Source organism: Raphanus sativus, unplaced genomic scaffold (assembly GCF_000801105.2).
Source record: "Raphanus sativus cultivar WK10039 unplaced genomic scaffold, ASM80110v3 Scaffold0025, whole genome shotgun sequence".
NCBI lineage: Eukaryota > Viridiplantae > Streptophyta > Magnoliopsida > Brassicales > Brassicaceae > Raphanus > Raphanus sativus.
In genome coordinates, this window is record NW_026615349.1 from 41656 (window position 1) to 59408 (window position 17753).

At 33.8% G+C, this 17753-nt stretch overlaps 4 protein-coding genes and 1 long non-coding RNA gene across 11 annotated transcripts; 3 read left to right on the forward strand and 2 right to left on the reverse strand.

Annotated features, from left to right (window-relative positions):
- Nucleotides 1–2988: 2988 nt before the first annotated feature.
- LOC130494405 (F-box protein PP2-A14) lies at nucleotides 2989–7622 on the forward strand. 2 transcript variants are annotated; one of them, XM_056995701.1, is made up of 4 exons: nucleotides 2989–3504; nucleotides 5216–5334; nucleotides 6658–6739; nucleotides 7073–7208. In XM_056995701.1, the coding sequence occupies exons 1-4, from the start codon at nucleotides 3175–3177 to the stop codon at nucleotides 7136–7138; spliced, it is 597 nt and encodes a 198-aa protein (XP_056851681.1). In that variant the 5' UTR covers nucleotides 2989–3174; the 3' UTR covers nucleotides 7139–7208. The 2 variants fall into 2 exon arrangements, with proteins under 2 accessions (XP_056851681.1, XP_056851680.1); XM_056995700.1 differs by lacking the exon at nucleotides 6658–6739 and having other exon boundaries at nucleotides 2993–3504; nucleotides 7073–7622.
- Nucleotides 7623–9484: 1862 nt separating this feature from the next.
- On the forward strand, nucleotides 9485–13335 carry LOC108848048 (protein COFACTOR ASSEMBLY OF COMPLEX C SUBUNIT B CCB2, chloroplastic). Of its 5 annotated transcripts, none has more exons than XR_008939295.1 (10): nucleotides 9486–9717; nucleotides 9795–9907; nucleotides 10016–10087; nucleotides 10165–10305; nucleotides 10383–10536; nucleotides 10627–10809; nucleotides 11188–11351; nucleotides 11846–11877; nucleotides 12101–12378; nucleotides 12587–13335. XR_008939295.1 is itself a non-coding variant. In XM_018621452.2 (6 exons), exons 1-6 carry the CDS (start codon nucleotides 9549–9551, stop codon nucleotides 10812–10814), a joined length of 837 nt encoding a protein of 278 aa, XP_018476954.1. In that variant the 5' UTR covers nucleotides 9485–9548; the 3' UTR covers nucleotides 10815–10943. The 5 variants fall into 5 exon arrangements, 1 of the variants encoding a protein (XP_018476954.1); XR_008939296.1 differs by having other exon boundaries at nucleotides 13047–13335; XR_008939297.1 differs by lacking the exon at nucleotides 12587–13335 and having other exon boundaries at nucleotides 11806–11877; nucleotides 12101–12585.
- Nucleotides 11092–13158, reverse strand: LOC108848047 (dihydrodipicolinate reductase-like protein CRR1, chloroplastic). Of its 2 annotated transcripts, XM_018621451.2 has the most exons (10): nucleotides 13027–13158; nucleotides 12820–12942; nucleotides 12652–12726; nucleotides 12497–12562; nucleotides 12320–12415; nucleotides 12058–12174; nucleotides 11772–11864; nucleotides 11567–11668; nucleotides 11397–11483; nucleotides 11092–11305 (listed from the first exon to the last, which is right to left on the reverse strand). In XM_018621451.2, exons 1-10 carry the CDS (start codon nucleotides 13135–13137, stop codon nucleotides 11273–11275), a joined length of 903 nt encoding a protein of 300 aa, XP_018476953.1. In that variant the 5' UTR covers nucleotides 13138–13158; the 3' UTR covers nucleotides 11092–11272. The 2 variants fall into 2 exon arrangements, 1 of the variants encoding a protein (XP_018476953.1); XR_001949035.2 differs by lacking the exon at nucleotides 11092–11305 and having other exon boundaries at nucleotides 11567–11694.
- Nucleotides 13336–14112: 777 nt separating the features above from the next.
- On the forward strand, nucleotides 14113–14937 carry LOC130500735 (uncharacterized). Its single transcript, XR_008939298.1, has 3 exons — nucleotides 14113–14376; nucleotides 14489–14697; nucleotides 14830–14937. It is a non-coding gene; the product is annotated as an uncharacterized LOC130500735 (long non-coding RNA).
- A 2043-nt stretch (nucleotides 14938–16980) lies between these two features.
- LOC108845459 (uncharacterized mitochondrial protein AtMg00810-like) lies at nucleotides 16981–17394 on the reverse strand. Its single transcript, XM_018618665.1, has one exon. It carries the CDS (start codon nucleotides 17392–17394, stop codon nucleotides 16981–16983), a length of 414 nt encoding a protein of 137 aa, XP_018474167.1.
- Between the last annotated feature and the right edge of the window lie 359 nt (nucleotides 17395–17753).

The following is a 17753-nucleotide window of genomic DNA, read 5'->3' on the forward strand; positions in this document are numbered from 1 at the left end:
AGCTAATAAGAGACGGTGAAATAACATTTTAGTACGTAGTGTGATAGAAAAAGATAAGAATTGACCAGAGCTTATAGTCAAACATATACGTAGAACTTGTAATGTATATTTTGTAACTAGTAAAAAAAACTAATACATAAAATAATATTCTCTCCTTTTTAAATTATCTGTCGTTGTAGGGTATAAATTTTGTTTCAAAACAAATATCATTTTCGGTTTTCAATGTAAAATTTTGTTGACAATATTCTCTGCTCAATTTTTTTATTGGTTGAAACATGGTTAGGTGTATTGATAATGCCATTTTTATTTTAAAAATATGTAAAATTAAATGTTTTTTTAATCTGTGTATGTAAACCTAAAACGATAACTAATATAAAACAGAGTGACTATTAGACTTTACGTGGAAGTAAATGATGTATTATGTTTTAAACATGTTGTAACCACCTTTAATGGTGTTTTTGTATTTATATAGTATTTTAGTATTTACTACGACAATTCTCTTAAATAGATTAAGTTTTTGTCACAAAAAATTGGAAAATGTATTTTATTTAATATAGAAAGACATAGATAAAAATAAAAATAACCTTTTATAGTTTTGAATTATATATTTTTTATCAGTGTTTCCAATTAAGAGAATCCCCCCCCCCCCCCCCCCCCGCCAAACTAGGTCAAAAAGAGATTTTAGTGGAAAACGTAAATATGATTGCAAACTAGGTTGTTTCGACTACAATCTGGATTACTCTTAACTATTAATGCTATAGGGCTGAATATTTTATCCATTAAAATTGATCCGATTTGTTATTTGTTTTGATTCGATTCGATCCGTAAACTTTCGAACAAAAAAAATATTAAAAATTAATATCCGTTAAAATAGAAGCAAATCGCAAATATTAAAATTTTGAAAAGCAGATATCCGATCGACAATATATAAATACATGTATATCTTAATCATATTTAAAAATTAAAATATATAAAATATATAATAAATATTATTCTAATATATGATTTGACAAATTATATTCACACTATTATTTATATAAAAGTATTACACAAAGAAAAAGAAAAATTTATGACAATTATAAAATTTTCCTTAAGTTTTGTGTTATTATAAATTCACTACTTTTAAATTTTTATCTTACATACCATGCAAAAAATATTTTACAAAACAAAATTGTATTGAATTTTTAAGATTATTTTTATTAATCAAAATATATGAGATATCCGTAATATTCGTAAATATCTATTTATTTTCGGATATCTGTTTTTCGAATATCAATTTTTTTCGAAATAAATTAAATCGAAAAATTAGATATCTATAATATATACAGCAAATCACAAAATAATTTCAAAAATCCGGATATCCAACCTGCGAATGCGGCCGTATTAATTTAGGCCGATACATTAAAAAAGTTCTTCGGAAAACAGCGGAATACAGGTCTGGTGTTCAACTTCCTAGCAGAACTTGAATTCTAAAATATTTGTGAAATCCTCTTAGACAATATTTTTTCAACGAGTCGACAGTATCCGTTATTTAAAAATCCTCGTTTTGCTGGTGTCATATTATTTTAACCTATTTAATATAAAGGTCAGTGGTTACAGAGCTAGCTTAAATCCGACAGTTTTTGACTTTATCATTACTAGCTTAGACGTGGTTCACGTGAATCAATTATATATCAAATGTAACAAATATTTAGTTACTTTGATAAGCAAGGTGTCACTTCAATCATCGAAGTAAAATTAACTATACCACTAATGGACTATTTGCCTAAAGAATGATGAAGGACGACGCTTCTATCTTTATGCCAAGAATCATATAAGCTGAAATGAATTAATGGACCACCATCTTTCACTTTTGTGAGTGGTTACAGCAATTAACATCCGTGAATAAGAGATTCAACCACCAACACAAAAAAGTGGCACATACAACCCAATGGACGAGGGAACTTCACGCTACGTACGTGAGTTTTCAAGTATTTAATTATGATATTTAAACATTTGCCAAATGATTAAATCGATATCTCGCCATCCTATCGGCAGAATGCGTTTGCCACAAGAGCCCAATACTGTTTCTAGATTTTTTTGCACCCACTAGGCTCGATATATTGAACATTTTATGTTAATGATAATTCCATTTTTACAATTTGTAGTGGAAAATAAAATTATGACTTTATGTCTGGATAAGGTATAGCTCATTCTCAAGTGTTTTATATTTAAACTAAAACTTATTTATATAAAGTATAACGAGGTCCATATGTTTCAGAACAATAAAACTCACTCGTCATAATAATATTATATACATCTTTTTAATAAGGGTCCCTTTTAATAATAAAAGAATATTTGTAAAGTTAATATATAGTTAAAATATTCATATATTTAATTTCCTCTACCGGTAACTAGGACTGATATGATTAGCATCTTTGATGAAACCATGCACTTTGAATATATTCCTTAAAAATTCCCCAACAAGTCTTTCTTTTTTTTCTTTTAATAATGTTTTGTAAGTTCCACTTTTTGCCTATCACTAGTTTAGTAACGGTTCCTTTTAATTATTTTCTCAGTGGTAAAACCATCGAATATACACTGCGTGTATTAAATTAGTACAAAAACAACTTTGGGAAAATTTAACTCTTGAAAAAAGGATTGATGTTCCATATACTTTTATGAATTTCTATTTTTCAACTGATTTTTATTTTTTCAGTTTTTCCAAAATTAACTTTTGATCGAAAAATATCTGAACCACCCCTCTCGTCTAATTAGTTTTTCCCAGGAATAAAATGTGCACAAAATCGCTGTCCAAAAAATGACAGGTCCAAATAAATATAGTCCAAAAGTCATAATAAATTATCGAATTCCCATCCATAATTGATTGAAACATTTTTAACTGCACTACATCACAGAACTTTCCAAGTAAAATAATTAAATTTATAAGAAACTCTTGTTCACATAAAATTTTTGGTCCCACGTACCACCCTTTCTCTCCTTTAAAACCAAGAAAGCCATTAACTTCCTCCATTAGCCAAAGAACAAAAGAATCGCAAATATGTCAAACCCATTTTTTTCACCCTATATTTTCTACTTCTCCACCACATCAAACCCCAAATCTTGAATTCATATAGACAAAAGAAGAAAATAAAGATCAGAGGACTCATATATATATCATCCAATCTTTTATCTATGGGGGCAGCTTCATCGAGCCTCGCAGGATCCGAGGCTTACGCTGGAAAGTTATGCGGTCTCGAAGACGTGCCTGAGAACTGTATAACGGCAATGTTCATGTACATGGAGCCACCGGAGATATGCATACTTGCAAGGGTGAATAGGTCATTTCATAGGGCGTCGAGATCCGACACTGTGTGGGAACACAAGCTTCCCCTTAACTACAAGTTTTTGGTCCGAAGAATCCTTGAAGATCAACAAGTAGGAGAAAAAGACAAAGTTATTAGCCGCACGAAAGAGATCTATGCAAGGCTTTGCCAACCAAACCTCTTCGACGCCGGCACAAAGGTTTTTATCTTAATTATTTATATTTTGGTCTTTAGAATCTTTCATATATCTGATGGTCACATACGTCCCGTAGATATTTCTTGGGGTGTAGGAAAAGAAAAAAATATACTGTATATTCTTAGAGATTAGTATAAGAAGAAAAACACTGGGCGGAATTGTAAATATCTAGATTAGTTTCTAGTATTTTGTTTACGAATTCACTTTAGACAATCATGCCTAAAGCATAATAGTTGTTCCCATCATGCCTAAAATCAACTAGACAATAATATAATCAGTATTCTAAAATTGGTATATATAAGCCTATGTGGAAGCCTATTTGACAAATCCGTCACAAATTAAAAGTTTTTTAGAACAATTTTAACAAATTTAGACACTAGTTTTTTTCTTTCCGAAATACTCATTTAACACTAACTAGATTTTGACCCGCGCTTTTGAAGCGCGGGATATTTTACGATGAAAAAATTCACTAATAATTTAACAAATATTTTGGTTATTTTAAAAGAGTGTGTATTTAAAATATTTTGCATTTAAATCAGTATTTTTAAATTCAACCCGATTGTGATTATACCGGTTAATCCGGAGATCTGACAATTCAATTTTATGTTTTTAAAATATTCATATTAAAAATCACTAAAACCCGAGACTAACCGATTGAACTGATGGATGACCGATATGTAATCTAATTGGATTTAAATTGTAATAGTTTCATAATTTGTAATCTTATAATCGAAATTTTAAAGTTCACTATTTTGCAATTTATGAAATTATGACGTTTCTACAAAATTTTAAAGAGAAAATGATAGATATAAATAACTAAGATTAATTATTGTATTATTTGGAAACATTGATAGTAGTATAAAAAATATATTGTTTGGAAACATTGATAGTAGTATAAAGAAATAAGTATATTGTTTGGAAACATGGATAGTAGTATAAAGAAAGGAACATTAGTGACTTAATGTATGTTTAAATATAAAGTATAAAGGTGTATTTAATTTAAAAACTTACAAAATAAATGTTAGGTCCAACAGAATGTTTCTGTTTTAATAAGATAGATTTTATATAAAACATTTAATTACCATCTATCGACTTTTTGAACTGGAGACAATAAAGTTTTTACTATTTTCCACAGTTTTGGGTTTATAAGAATATGACTAAAGTTATACAAACAGATTCTTTATGTAACGTTTTCGTATCTTCTCGTCGTATTGATCGTTTTTCATTATAAACAAAAACATGATCATATGTATAGAAAGGCCAACCACTGCAATTTGCCTAGTTGAAATAAAATGCACCACTATTTCTTTATAAATATCAATGCATCACTATATATTCCGAAATATATTTTTTGCAACTTTAAATCAGTTTTCTTTCGTTAGGGTCTAATTCAGTCTCGATCGTTACAATTTTTTATATATATTCTAGACAGTTTTTGAGAAAATATTCTACAGAAATATAATTAGAAGATATGAATAAAATCTGGATCATTTTATGGATCAGTGGTTCCGATGTGTTTGGATTTGACGTGAAATTCAAACAAAAAGACTAATATTAAAAGGGAATCCGTCGACCGAATGGGTTTGTCATGTGTGTACGAAAGAAGAAGCAGAAAGATTATAATATGAAAATCTTTTACCAGAGTTGGTTGCGATTTATTTATATATTAGTTATATTAATAAAAGTAATTGTTTGGATTGTAATGGAAAAAAAGGAAGCATGGTTGGACAAGAGAAGTGGGAAAATGTGTTTGGCGATATCACCAAAGGCGATGAAGATAACCGGCTTTGATGATCGCCGATATTGGGAACGTATTTCTTCCGACGAGTCCAGGTCACTTTTACGTCTCTCTCTCTCTATACATCTCTTTCGTTTTGTTTTTATTTTTTATTTATTGATAAAAAAAGATATAAACCTAGCCTTACTGGTCGCCCAGTCCAAATCCCAAAAGATAAGAAATGTTTCAGTTCGGACTGACCCAAGCACAAAACACATTACACAACAATAAATATAAGAAAATTCAAAAAATATAGTATAAAAGAACAGAATGTGCGAAGAGGAATAACCTAAAATCCAAAATCTTATTGCCTCTGAATATCTGTAGAGTGTAGACAAAAAAACCAGCGATGTCATTCAAAGATTTAAGGGATGAGTTACAATTTAAGCCTAAACTCTTTCTGATTTGTGCTAATTGAACCCATCGTTATTTCTTAAGACATACGACTTTGTCAACACTTAGTTCAAGAAAGGACTTTGTCAACATTTCTTTGTTTCTCTTTCAAACTAATCATTGTATAATATAAGGAAAAATGACAATGTGATTGTTGGGTTGGCTACAAATTGTACAAGCATGCAATGAATTTTACGTATAATAACATAATATATAAACGCGTATACGAAATGTATAATGACGTGTAATATTCATATAGCTGATATAGAATCTTTTAAGATAAGCTCGAGCTGTTTTGTTTAGTGAATATGGAAACTGTTGGCTCCTTGACGGAAATGTCATTTTCTCTTTATCCCAAATTTTGCTCCATCATGTCAATAATTGGATGGCTTTCCTTCAACTATTATTTTTATTAGTTTCTCAAAAAAAAAATATCATTTTTATTCCATGAATAGTTATCCGTGAACAAACTCAGAAAATGTTTTTAAAAAAAAATTTGCCATTAAAAAAATTACTCTTTGGAAACTTTATCCAGACTATATCCACAATCTTTCAATATAAATATACATAATACCTTTTTTAGTTGCCCTTTTTCAAAAAAAAAAATAATAATAATAATAATAATAATACCTTTTTTAGAGAAGTATAAAGATACATAATCATTACCCCGTGATATCACATTAATATTTATTTATAGCCTCCTTTACAAAAAAGAAGAAATATATTTAAGAAAAATACACTTTTGATTGGTAGATTGCTAGTGGTAAGTCTATCGTTAGCAAGTTTTTTGTTGTCAATATAATATTCACCTACAAATCAAAATGTTATAATGAAAAAAATTGAACAAAACAAATAATGAAGCCCCTTGGTCCAATGGTTTGACTAAGGGTCATGTAATGCTTCTACATCCGGAGGTCTGGGGTTCAAACCCCAGAAAATACCAAATTATGCAGCTTATGGAGAAACGAATTACAGGAGATCTTCAGCTTGGTGAAGAGCGTACCATCGAACATGGATCTCATAGGACGGCTCGGAGAGGTGCAGTCAGGCGTGTATTCTCACAAGATGGTAGAATTGTCGGCTATATAATCGTCTTTGTAATATTCTCATAATTGTAATAGCATAATTAATCGATAATAATTGATCCAGACGTTCAGAAACAAATAATGAAAAAGGAGAGAAGATTAAAAATATAAGTCAAGTGACATATATATTGATATATACATGTATATGTAGAAATTTTTGTTACTACTAACTAGCGTTGGATTTATAACAGATTAACTAAGAGATAGAGTATTTGATCAACATTGTCCCCTTAACAACACTCGCATCTATTATGTTTCTTTTCATTCTTAATTCCTTACTACGGTTAACATTTTATTGAACCTTTTGACCATTCAGATTTGGATCTATAGCTTATCTCCGGCAAGTATGGTGGTTAGAAGTAGTGGGAAATGTCAGATTTGAATTTGCACCAGGAAAATACAGTATATTTTTCAAGATACATTTAGGCAAACCTTTGAAAAAGTGCGGGAGAAAAACATGTAACCTAGACCAAGTGCATGGTTGGGATATCAAACCAGTGAGGTTTCAACTGTCTACATCGGACGGCCAAGATGCGATGTCTGAACGACATCTGGATGAACCAGGGAGGTGGTTTTATCATCACGTAGGTGATTTTGTCGTAGAGAATCAGAACTCACCAGTTTGGGTCAAATTCTCTATGCTCCAGATAGACTGTACACATACCAAAGGTGGTCTATGTTTAGATTATGTGATTATATGTCCATTTGAGTATAGAGGGAAATACACATAATTTCGATTAATTTTTGTTTGAAAGGTTTTGTTTTGATATATTAGTTTGTAGGATATTTGTTGCTTGTAAATATATAAAGTCTGTTTATATTGTAAGATAATTAATATAATTAGAATGTGCAGATTTATATTTGTTTATGCATATGTAATTCTAATCAACATTAACGTTCATGTGGAAGGTTATTTATCTACTAGATTTTAAGAGTTGAAAATAGTTTTACACCAAAAAGTCTAAAATTTGAAACCCAAAGTGCTGTTTATTATAATTTAGTATTCAGATTAGTAAAAACTTAACAGAACGCTAGTCGGTGGATTGTTTTACAGAGAGATAAAAGCGATAGAGAGAGAAAAGCGAAAGTGAGATCTGTAAATCCGGCCGACGGTGGGGCTTCCACAGCCGCCGTCGGTCCGGCCCTTGATCTATACCATCCTTCAGTTCCTATAAGCTATTTCCGTAAGTTTCCGGCGTCGCACCAAACTCGCGGTGGGTGTTTGGCTTTTGCTCCCGGCGTCGCATCATTCAAGCGGTGGGTGTTCGGCTTTTGTTTCTGGCGTGGCTTTTTTCCGTTAAAAGAGAACGGCCGGCTCTAGCGTTTGTGCCGTTTAGTCCTACTATAGTCAACGGCGGTTGTATTAGGTTTTGGTTATTTTCCTTTTTTTATGGATCTGTGTGTTTGGGAGTTCGATGGCTTTAGGTGGTGTGAGATCTCGAGAGACCCTCGATGAAGCTCTCCGCTAAAGCTCAGACGAAGCAAATATGATTGTAGCTACGGCCTCCGGCGATATCCGAGAAGAAGATCAGGCGTGCGCCGATGAACAAGAGGTTTCGGCGCGGCTGTTTGACGGTGAGGCGTAGTGGTGTTGATCGGGATGGCGAGGGCGTGACGCGTGTTTCCGCGATGCGGGAGATTGAAACGCGTGGACGACTCGCCTCGATTGAGTCGGTAGTGGAGTGGGCCTGGAAGTGTGGGCTTTAGGTCCATCTTTGTTGTTTGTATTTTTAGCCCTTTTGTTTATTGGGCTTGCGGATTTAGAGATGTAACGGTTTATGGCCCTTGGGCTTTTTAATACAACTTTGATGAAAAAAAAAAGATTAGTCAAAACTTAAAACGAAGTTATAAAATAGCTTTGGTGTGGATAAAAAGGATATTGCGTGATGCAAATATCAGAGCAATTTATCAGTAAAAAAATTCTGGTCGATAGTCTTTTTAATTTATTTTAATAAAATAGTTTTTAAAGAGGAAAATGATTAAACAAAGTTTTATTAAATAGTAAAATATGTATTTATACTATAAAGATTAACTAATATAGATTTAGAGCTTAAAGTTAAGGGGTGGATTTTAACACTAAATTTCAAATTTAAAAAAATTAAAAATTAAAATTAAAAAATTTAAAATAAAAAGAAAACTATCTTGGTCACTTTATTTTTTGAAAACTATTTTTGTGATAAAACTTAAAAATAATTATTTGGGAGAATTTCTCTTATTAGTATTAATCTAATAGATCATCTTACAATTAAAATAAACAAAATGATAAAAATATAGAAGTTCTACATGTAGAAAGTTCTCATGTAGAAAGTTCTTATTGGTTGAATCAAGCTTGTATCAAACACTAAAATTCCGGTTTGACCGATTGATGAATAATAGTATATATTAAAAAAGTTCTTTAAATACTATTAAAAATCTGAAACTACACTTAAAGTTTACTAATTTGAGAGTCCTTTTAGTGGTTTACGTCTTTTTTAAAAAAAGTTATAAAATTAGTTACTTAGTAATTATTTTTTTAAGAATGGCAATTATTTTTTCACATCGTAGAATTGTCCATCGTAAAATTATTGATATAAATAATTATATAATATATAATAAACTAAATGTAAAGAATACATATTACCAGACCATTAACTTCAAGTTAGCGGGTTAGTTTAAACAACTGGGCCCAGTATACCATTAATGGGCCGATCCTACTAGGCATCAATGGCGATACATACATACACTCTCTCTCTCTCTGGTCTCTCACAGCTCTCAACCATCTGAGAGACTGAGACAGAGAGAGAGAGAGAGAAATGAGTGTTCGAATTTGCAACTTCCCGTCCCATCCAAGCTTCTTGCTGCAACCCCGCTCCCAATCCCAAACCGCCGCGAGGTCTACACGTATCTTCGCTCGTACGGAGAATGAGTCATCGCGGTCCGATCAGCAACAGCTCAATCTCTCCGTCCTCCGCTTCACTTTCGGTAACACCTCTTCCCTTCTCCAATTTGAAACTTACTTCAATTTAAGAGAGATTCTGAACCGTTTTTTGTTGTTGTAGGGATTCCTGGTCTAGACGAATCTTATCTACCGAGGTGGATCGGGTACGGATTCGGATCGCTTATTCTCCTCAATCACTTCTCAGCTTCACCTCCAATCAGCGAATCGCAGCTGGTATGTGGAAAGACCTGGTTTAATCCGGTTACGTTTTAATTGTTTCTTGGTTTACTTCGGTTAAGAGTAGCAATGACTTACTTGCATGATTGTGTATTATTGTGATAGAGATCAGAGGCTTTAGGGTTATCACTTGCTGCCTTCTCAACAGCTTTACCTTACTTTGGCAAGTTCCTCAAGGTTAAAATCTTCTTTACATTTGCCTTTTACTGCTTTTGTTTCGGCATATTTAGTGAAATAAGCTTTTACTGTTTTAGGGTACTGAAGTGGAGAAGAGAAGCTTACCTGAAGAGGGAGAGCAGGTTTTTGTGATATCATCAAGTATTGGAGACTCTTTGAAGGAGGATTTGGCTTGGTCAACTTATGTTTTGTTGAGGAATACAAGTACCGTAGCTGTGGTATGGTGTTCAAGCCTTCCTTCCTTGTTCTTAGTTCTCTGTTTTACTAAGAAAGTTTACTTTTTTTCTTACTTCAGATGATATCGATTCAAGGTGAGCTTTGCGTTCGTGGGTACTGGAACTGCCCTGGTCAAATGTCAAAGGCTCAACTACACGACTGGTTCAAGAGAAAGACTGATGAGATAGGCCTGGCTGATGTTAAGGAGACTCTTTATTTCCCTCAGTATGCAGGTATATATTGTGTTCCTTGAGTTTTTTTTTTTCAGCAGTGTGGCGGCGACCCTCTTTTGCATATATGTTAAACTTTTAGTTTGATTTTAGGTTCTGGATTGTCGTGGGATGTTCTTCCTGATGGGACGCGTTCTGTTTTTGTGCAACCTCTGCTACGAAATGTAAATGAATCGGAGAAAGTGGATGGGTTTTTGATGGTGGCTTCTACTGCTGGATATGCATATAGCGATAAAGATAGAGCCTGGATTGGAGCCATGGCTGATAAATTCAGAGGTTAGCTAGTTCTTATGGATGTATATGATAATAAGGATTTGTTGCTTCTCCCTTTTTTTTCTTTTTTGTGCGTTTTTGTTAAATTGAGCAAACTAAGACAAAATCTTCTCATGGTATCTAATTGTGAGACCAGAGCTGAGTGGTTGTTCCTTTTGCTAATTTATCTGGTACCACCCAAAAATGAAAAATATTTTGGTATCCACGACCAAAAGCATTGAACATCGTATTTGCCAGGTCCTAGGATAATTGGTTTCTTATTTGAATTTGCTAGTGTCCTCACCGTAAAAATGAATATCCGTATGTATTATCATGAAAGGAAATATCAAACCTATTTCTATAATTTATTTTTTAATGTGTTTTCCTTCTTATGACTTGCAGGATGACATGAGCTACAAGAATCTTGATTGATAATTGTAACATTTGACTCGTATCTTGATTGATGACTGGCGGAACACTTCAGTTCCTACAGGAATTTCTCGAGGCCATAAACCAAATTCTGTAAAACCAAAAAGAGAACAAGGACAAGAAGTCATTAAATAAAAGTAAGACATCAATTGATGGACAATTCTCGCATGTTTCCTTGTTACCTTGAGGCGTACCACCTTTCTGATAGCGAGAAGTAGTCCAGGCATTAGGGACCTTACATCAAGTATGTCGTGTTTAACTGTGTAAACCTGTGTCCAGCAGTTTGTGTTAGAGAACATGATTTTTAGTTTGATTTTGAAATAGAAGACTGTAATAAATTAATAATAATTACATCTCCTGGACTTGAGAAGTAGACTTGTGTACTAGACGGTAGTCCAGGTAGAACCATACTGTGAACACGAACCCCGTCTTCTCCTATTACTTGACCTCTTGCCTGATAAAATAAGGAAACACACAGCTCTGTTTGTCTATAATATGTATATGATCCTAACTAGTTCATCTTTGTTATTCTTTCTGCAAGCTTATGTATGCTTTACCTGAACATCAGTTGAACTATCTTCTCTGTTGTAGATCTGACCAAGATTTGATATGTTGTTTGCAATTTGTGTAGCTTCTGGAGAAGGAAGATCCTGCATTTCATAGGTATCATTAGAGCCACTTCTTGTGATTTAATACCCATTATATGTACTTCGATTCATGCTAATTCTCTATATACAATGCCAAGTACTCTATATGTTAATTAGTTTTGAGCACCAGGCCAAATTGTGTCAATTTAAAACCGTAACTCTGTGAAATCTAAGTTAGATTTTCTTTTAATCATACCAATGCATTCGGCCTTGACTCCACGATTTCTACATTGTTGTAGTGGAAGGAAGCCATGATCACAGCCTGCTGGAGAAGTATAGATCCTATGGACAGAGTTGGTGCTACAAGGCATCCCTTATAACGCAAACCAACCAGGGAGAAGTTAGATTAACATGGGCCATTTAAGGTCTAACAGTTGTTGCTCCAAGACAAGCTCGACCTCACAAAGAAAAGAAAACAACAAAACGAATTTGCTGAGAGTATCTCACCCTGTGCTCACCATGGTGGCCTTGTCACATAATGCAGACAACGCTGATACTGTCTCTGGCTTGATCCTAGGTACATACACCACACTCTTCATCCCAAACGCAGTTGCCTTGATAAAATCAAAGACCATTTCTCCATCTTAGTGGATATAACAAGGAGCTTGATCAAAAAAAAGTTGTTATTCAGTTACCTGTTTTACATTCTCATACACTGTTGATGGGTCTGTAAAGTCGATCACAACTCCTACTTCTTTTCCCTACCAACAATATTTTTCGTTTAGGTTGTTCCGTAGAAGTTACTCTGGTGGGAAACAATAGAGAAGGAAAGGTTTGGAAATAATGGAACCTGAGATATGGAGCCTAAGACCATTGTTAGATCACTCACTACTGGTATCTCTAGAGGCTCCTCCATGTCACATAGCTAAAGGAACATTTAGAGTTAAAGGAGTCGAGTCAAATAGATAAACCAAAACCAGGTGGAAGTAATATGCAGATGTGTTGTGAGTTAAGTCACCAAGCCAATATCTTCGCCAAGAAAATGGTTGTCGACGGCACCAGCTAACTCCATTCCCCTGGCTTTAGTCACAGCAACCACAGCGGCTCTTCCTATCTCTTTTGCAGCTCCGTTTATGATTACCTGATATTGACATTTGTAGCATTTTGATCTCAAGCTGCACTATATGGAAACTCTTGACGATGATGGTGATAATGTGTAGTTTACCTTTATGTTGTTTTGGGAAGGTTGTGAGGCGGAGCAAGAAAAAGAAGGCCTTGAGGGTTTGAGATGTCGTGAATGTGATAGCTTGAAGAAGAGGCAGTTCACCGCTGCCATTGCTCTAACCTCTCTGATAACTTTTTTTTTGGGCTTGTGGTTTCCTCTGCCTTTGATGTTGATAAGAGTTTTTGCACTTGTTGTCAGCTATTTTAAAACGATGTAGTTTTTGTGGCTTCTGGATGGATAAGGTTTTGGGTCTTACGATAGTTCACTCTGACTCTTAATTTATTTTTAATAAAATGAATTTATTTTTTAGTTGTGATGATAAAGATAATTTCTTATTAAAATGTATGTTTTTAACTTGGTCAATTCTCCTGAATAAACATTTTCTATGTTTTTATCATAAAAATACCACACAAAAAAGAAAATGATTAAAATGTTCAATTTAAGAGGTCAAAATATTTTTATACCTTAGATATATAAAAAATTAAAATAAAAATTATTTTTTTTATACTTTCAGATTATTGTTTTCAGATTCAAATTTTTTTATAAATTATTTTGTTTTTTTTTGAATTTTTTTATTTTTGGAATTTTTTTATGTTTTTTCCATATTTTATTTTTAAATTTTTAGTAAAATTTTAAACTTTAATCCCAAATTTTTTTCTTAACTCTATAAAATCTAAGGTTTCGATTACTTAACTTTAGGTGTATAAATGCAAACTAATCTTTTTAATGAAATATTTTTGATCATTTTTTTCTTGTGTGTTATATTTGTGACAAAAAAATTTAATACTATCCTAAATATTTTCTCTTTTAACTTTCCAACAAAAAAACGTATTTTATACATCGCTATTAGCTACACTTACATGTGTAAGTATAATGTGTGTTAATATTTTAATGAAAGGAGAAAATTGGAGATAACTGAATAATAACTAATATTATAAGTATAATTTCCAACAATTCGTCGGAGAAATAGCAAATCAAATTAATATTTTTGTCTGACATATCTAAACCATAGAAATAGAAAATTAATTTATGGAAAATACGATTCCCTGGAAATATGCTATAAAATAACTTGTATTCCAAGAAAGAGAGATACGACATAAAACTAGGGCTGTTAGGATATTTTCTCTCTCGGCAAAAAATAGGGTTTCAACAAAGTATTGATTTTGCAGCTTCAGCTTTAAACTTTCCACAGTCCAGATTAAAACTCCCCAATGGTCGGAAGAAGTCGGCGAGGATCCCAAACCAGGTTCTGTCAAAGGTCACTCCATGGATAGAAGCTTCTAAAGGTTGTTGACAACCACAATTCAATTCTGCTCTCATTGAGTTGTATCCAGTTCTCGAAGTTACCAGGTTTTAATGTCTTTGTCAACATGGTTTCCTCACGTTCCTGCGAGTTCTTCATCGTTTATGGTAACTATGTGTTTGATTCTAACGTTAAACTCTTGCTTGTCTTAATACACAGTGATATAGGTACTCAATATAAATTATATAATGATTGGTTATAACCTATAGCTTCCGTACAAAAGAAGTAGTTGGAAAGACCAACACTGTACCAAAAATACATGGGGGAATTTCTGTGCTTTTGTTGGCCTTTTTGGCGTCTCGGGCTCCCTGTTTGGAGTCTCCTCAACCATCAAACCGTATCTTCTGTCTTCATGACACTACTACCAGGTATTTGAGATCATCTTTTTCTACTGATCTATATTGTTTACTTATGTTGCAGTATTGGTTTGATCTTTAGCTGTGAGCGTTCAGATGTTTTGAATTATGCGTTATACTCGTGCCATATTGATGATTAATTAGGTGGTTGGACTTCTATATCTCATGCTATGAGCCTATGAGGACTTAATTGTTTAGTTTAGAACAGGGTTTAAAAAGTGCTGAGGCCTTCACTAAATGCATGAGGCGACCTGTGTTGGGGATTCACAGCTTAACAAGTTGTTTTGGAAGCCTCAAGCCTCATCACGTGTCACTGGTTATGCGACTAAAGGTAAGATTCCTATCAAAACTAGTTTTGGATTCGAAAAAGGAATTATATATGATTAAGATTATATTTATTTTCTGTTTATAGTTTCAAAACTTCAATTCACGTAAAACTGGTTGATTATGTCTTTACATTTGTGAAAAAATATATTTGCATCGTGACTCATGTTGGATTTTTGAAAGCCATGCATGTTAAACTTTTTTTTGTCCGATTAGTATGATATTATCCACTTTAGGTCTAAGAAGTTGGTATGCATGGATTTATTTTTGGATTCCTTTCCAAAAGACTTCGTAATAATTAGAGTTGAATTTCTCTTTATGTATTAGACATCTCTCGAAAGATATTTAGGTCTCTTTGCAGATTTTTCGTCAAACCGCTCTAATATCAATTGTTCGGTTTGTGTGAGCTCATGTCCAACTCTTTATTGTCCGATAAGTACGATATTGTCCATTTTGGACCTAAAAAGCTGGTCCGCATGATTTTACTTTTGGATTCCTTTCTAAAAGATCTCGTACTAATTAGAGTTAGACTTATGTTTATATTAGACACTATTTGTCTAATTCTCTAATGTGGAACTTAGTTTGATATCTCACAACTCATGCACTATCCAAATCTATTTTTTTTGCACTTCTGGTTCCATAAATCTTTTGGTTCTTGCTTCTTCTCTATTTTCTGAATCTCCCTACTTTTTTATTCTCACCATGTCTACTTCGGCTAGTTGATCTAGCAAGAAAGTATGCAATTGTTGATCCTAAGAAGTTAGGTTGTTGGATAATGGATATGTAACTTTTGTGGTAAAGTCACCAATGATTAAGTTTTACATGTTAAACAACATCTAGTTAAAAGTTATCTGACTGTGATTCTCTAAATCCATGATCATATGAACGAAGAAGTCAAAACTTTTCTCATTAACAAGGCTGAAGCTAAAACTGCTCTCCAAATGTAACAACCAGTTGTGATGATGAAGTAGAAGAACAAAGTCAAAAACGTCCATGTCAGCCTAAGCTGAAGAAACGTCAGTATCCAATGGACAGGTTCGTTGCTCCTCTTATCTTGAAAAGAAGAAAAGACAGAAAATATTATTTTTGAGTTTGCAAAGTGGTTCTACAATGCAGAGATTTCTTTCAATGCAGCCAATTATGACAGTTTCAAGGAGGCATTTGAATTAGTAGCTCCAATATGATTCTGGATTTAAGCCAACAACTATGTATGAACTACGATTTCTTCTTTGGTTAAATAAGTCAAGGAAACTGAGAATCAGCTGGTGGAACATAAAGCAGAATAGGTAGCAAAAGGTTGTTTAATCATGTCTGATGGATGGCGTGGTTCAGTTGTACAAAAATACATCATCAATTTCTTTGTTAACTCTCCAAATGGATCAGTCTTCCTCAAATCAGTTGATGTTCCAGAGTTTGTGAAAGACTCTAATTTGTTGTTTAATATGCTTGATCATATGGTGGATGAAGTTAGAGAGGCTAATATTGTCTAAGTCGTAATAGAGAATGCATCATGTTAAAGCTATGTTTATTTATGTCTAATTGTGTTTTTGTTTATGTAGTTATTATGAACCTAACTTCATCTTCTATTCTTCTAAATTCGTAGGGAAGCTGTTAATGGCCAAAACACCACAACTATGTTGATTGTCTTGTGACCTGGCCCATTGCAACCTTTTCATGAACAAAGTGGAGGTCTATTTCAACATGCTTTGTCCGTTGGTGTTTCACGGAATTGGATGATAGGAAGACTGTGCTGATATTGTCGCAGAAGATCAATGTTGCTTTAGACACCGGTTGGTGTAGCTCAAGTAGAAGATTGCGAATCCAACATGTTTCTGCAACGGTGTTTGCTATATTCGGCCTCGGCGCTGGAGCGTGATACAGTGGCTGTCTCTTGGAGCACCAAGTGATGAGATTTTCACCAATGTAGACACAGTAACCGGAGGTTGATCGTCTTGTGTCGGGACAGCCAGCCTAGTCAGCGCCGGAGTAGGCTGTGATCGTGGAGGAAGCTGACTTGTACATTTGCTGACCGTAACTGGTAGTGCCTTGTACATAACGTATTATTCTCTTCAATGCATTGAGATGAGTATGACGAGGATCATGCATGAATAAGCATACTTGCTGGACTGCATAGGCGATGTCGGGTCTTGTAAACGTCAAGTACTGAAATGTCCCAGCTAGACTTCTATACTGTTTCAGATTATCTATCTTGTCTCCTTCGTCTGCCGCTAACTTGGAGTTTACGTCTGAAGGTGTTGAAACAGGTTTGCATTCTTTCATACCTGCGCGCTGAATGATGTTTAACGCATATTGCTTCTGAGATAAGAAGAGACCGGCACTGTTATAGTCCACCTTCACACCAAGGAAATAATTCAATCTGCCCATCAGTCATTGGAAATTCAGACTTCAGTCTCTCTGTTATCCTTGCCACTAACGTCTTGCTCGAGGCGGTTAAGATAATGTCGTCAACATATAATAACATGTAAGCCAAGTCTTGTTTATGTTTTAGACAAAGAGAAAGGCATCAGACTTGGTAGAGATGAAGCCAAGGCTTGTGACGTATTGACTGAAGCGGGAGTTCCATGCCCTTGGGGCTTGTTTGAGTCTGTATAGAGCTTTCTCCAATTTGCACACATAATGTGGGTGGTTCTTGTCAACAAAACCCGGTGGTTGGTGCATATAGATGTCCTCATCAATGGTTCCGTGTAAGAAGGCGTTTTGAACGTCTAGTTGTTTGAGTTCCC

What these genes read in the sequence shown, in the direction of transcription:
- LOC108848048 (XM_018621452.2), top strand. Translation starts at nt 9,549, where the DNA reads ATGAGTGTTCGAATTTGCAACTTCCCGTCCCATCCAAGCTTCTTGCTG. An exon ending in CAATCAGCGAATCGCAGCTG is followed by an intron (nt 9,908 to 10,015) that starts GTATGTGGAAAG and finishes TTATTGTGATAG; the next exon opens with AGATCAGAGGCTTTAGGGTT. An exon ending in ATACAAGTACCGTAGCTGTG is followed by an intron (nt 10,306 to 10,382) that starts GTATGGTGTTCA and finishes TTCTTACTTCAG; the next exon opens with ATGATATCGATTCAAGGTGA.
- LOC108845459 (XM_018618665.1), bottom strand. Translation starts at nt 17,394, where the DNA reads ATGGGCAGATTGAATTATTTCCTTGGTGTGAAGGTGGACTATAACAGT.
- LOC130494405 (XM_056995700.1), top strand. Translation starts at nt 3,175, where the DNA reads ATGGGGGCAGCTTCATCGAGCCTCGCAGGATCCGAGGCTTACGCTGGA. An exon ending in TCTTCGACGCCGGCACAAAG is followed by an intron (nt 3,505 to 5,215) that starts GTTTTTATCTTA and finishes ATGGAAAAAAAG; the next exon opens with GAAGCATGGTTGGACAAGAG. An exon ending in ATTTCTTCCGACGAGTCCAG is followed by an intron (nt 5,335 to 7,072) that starts GTCACTTTTACG and finishes TTGACCATTCAG; the next exon opens with ATTTGGATCTATAGCTTATC.
- LOC108848047 (XM_018621451.2), bottom strand. Translation starts at nt 13,137, where the DNA reads ATGGCAGCGGTGAACTGCCTCTTCTTCAAGCTATCACATTCACGACAT. An exon ending in TTGGCGAAGATATTGGCTTG is followed by an intron (nt 12,727 to 12,819) that starts GTGACTTAACTC and finishes ATGTTCCTTTAG; the next exon opens with CTATGTGACATGGAGGAGCC. An exon ending in AGTCAAGGCCGAATGCATTG is followed by an intron (nt 11,865 to 12,057) that starts GTATGATTAAAA and finishes TATGAAATGCAG; the next exon opens with GATCTTCCTTCTCCAGAAGC.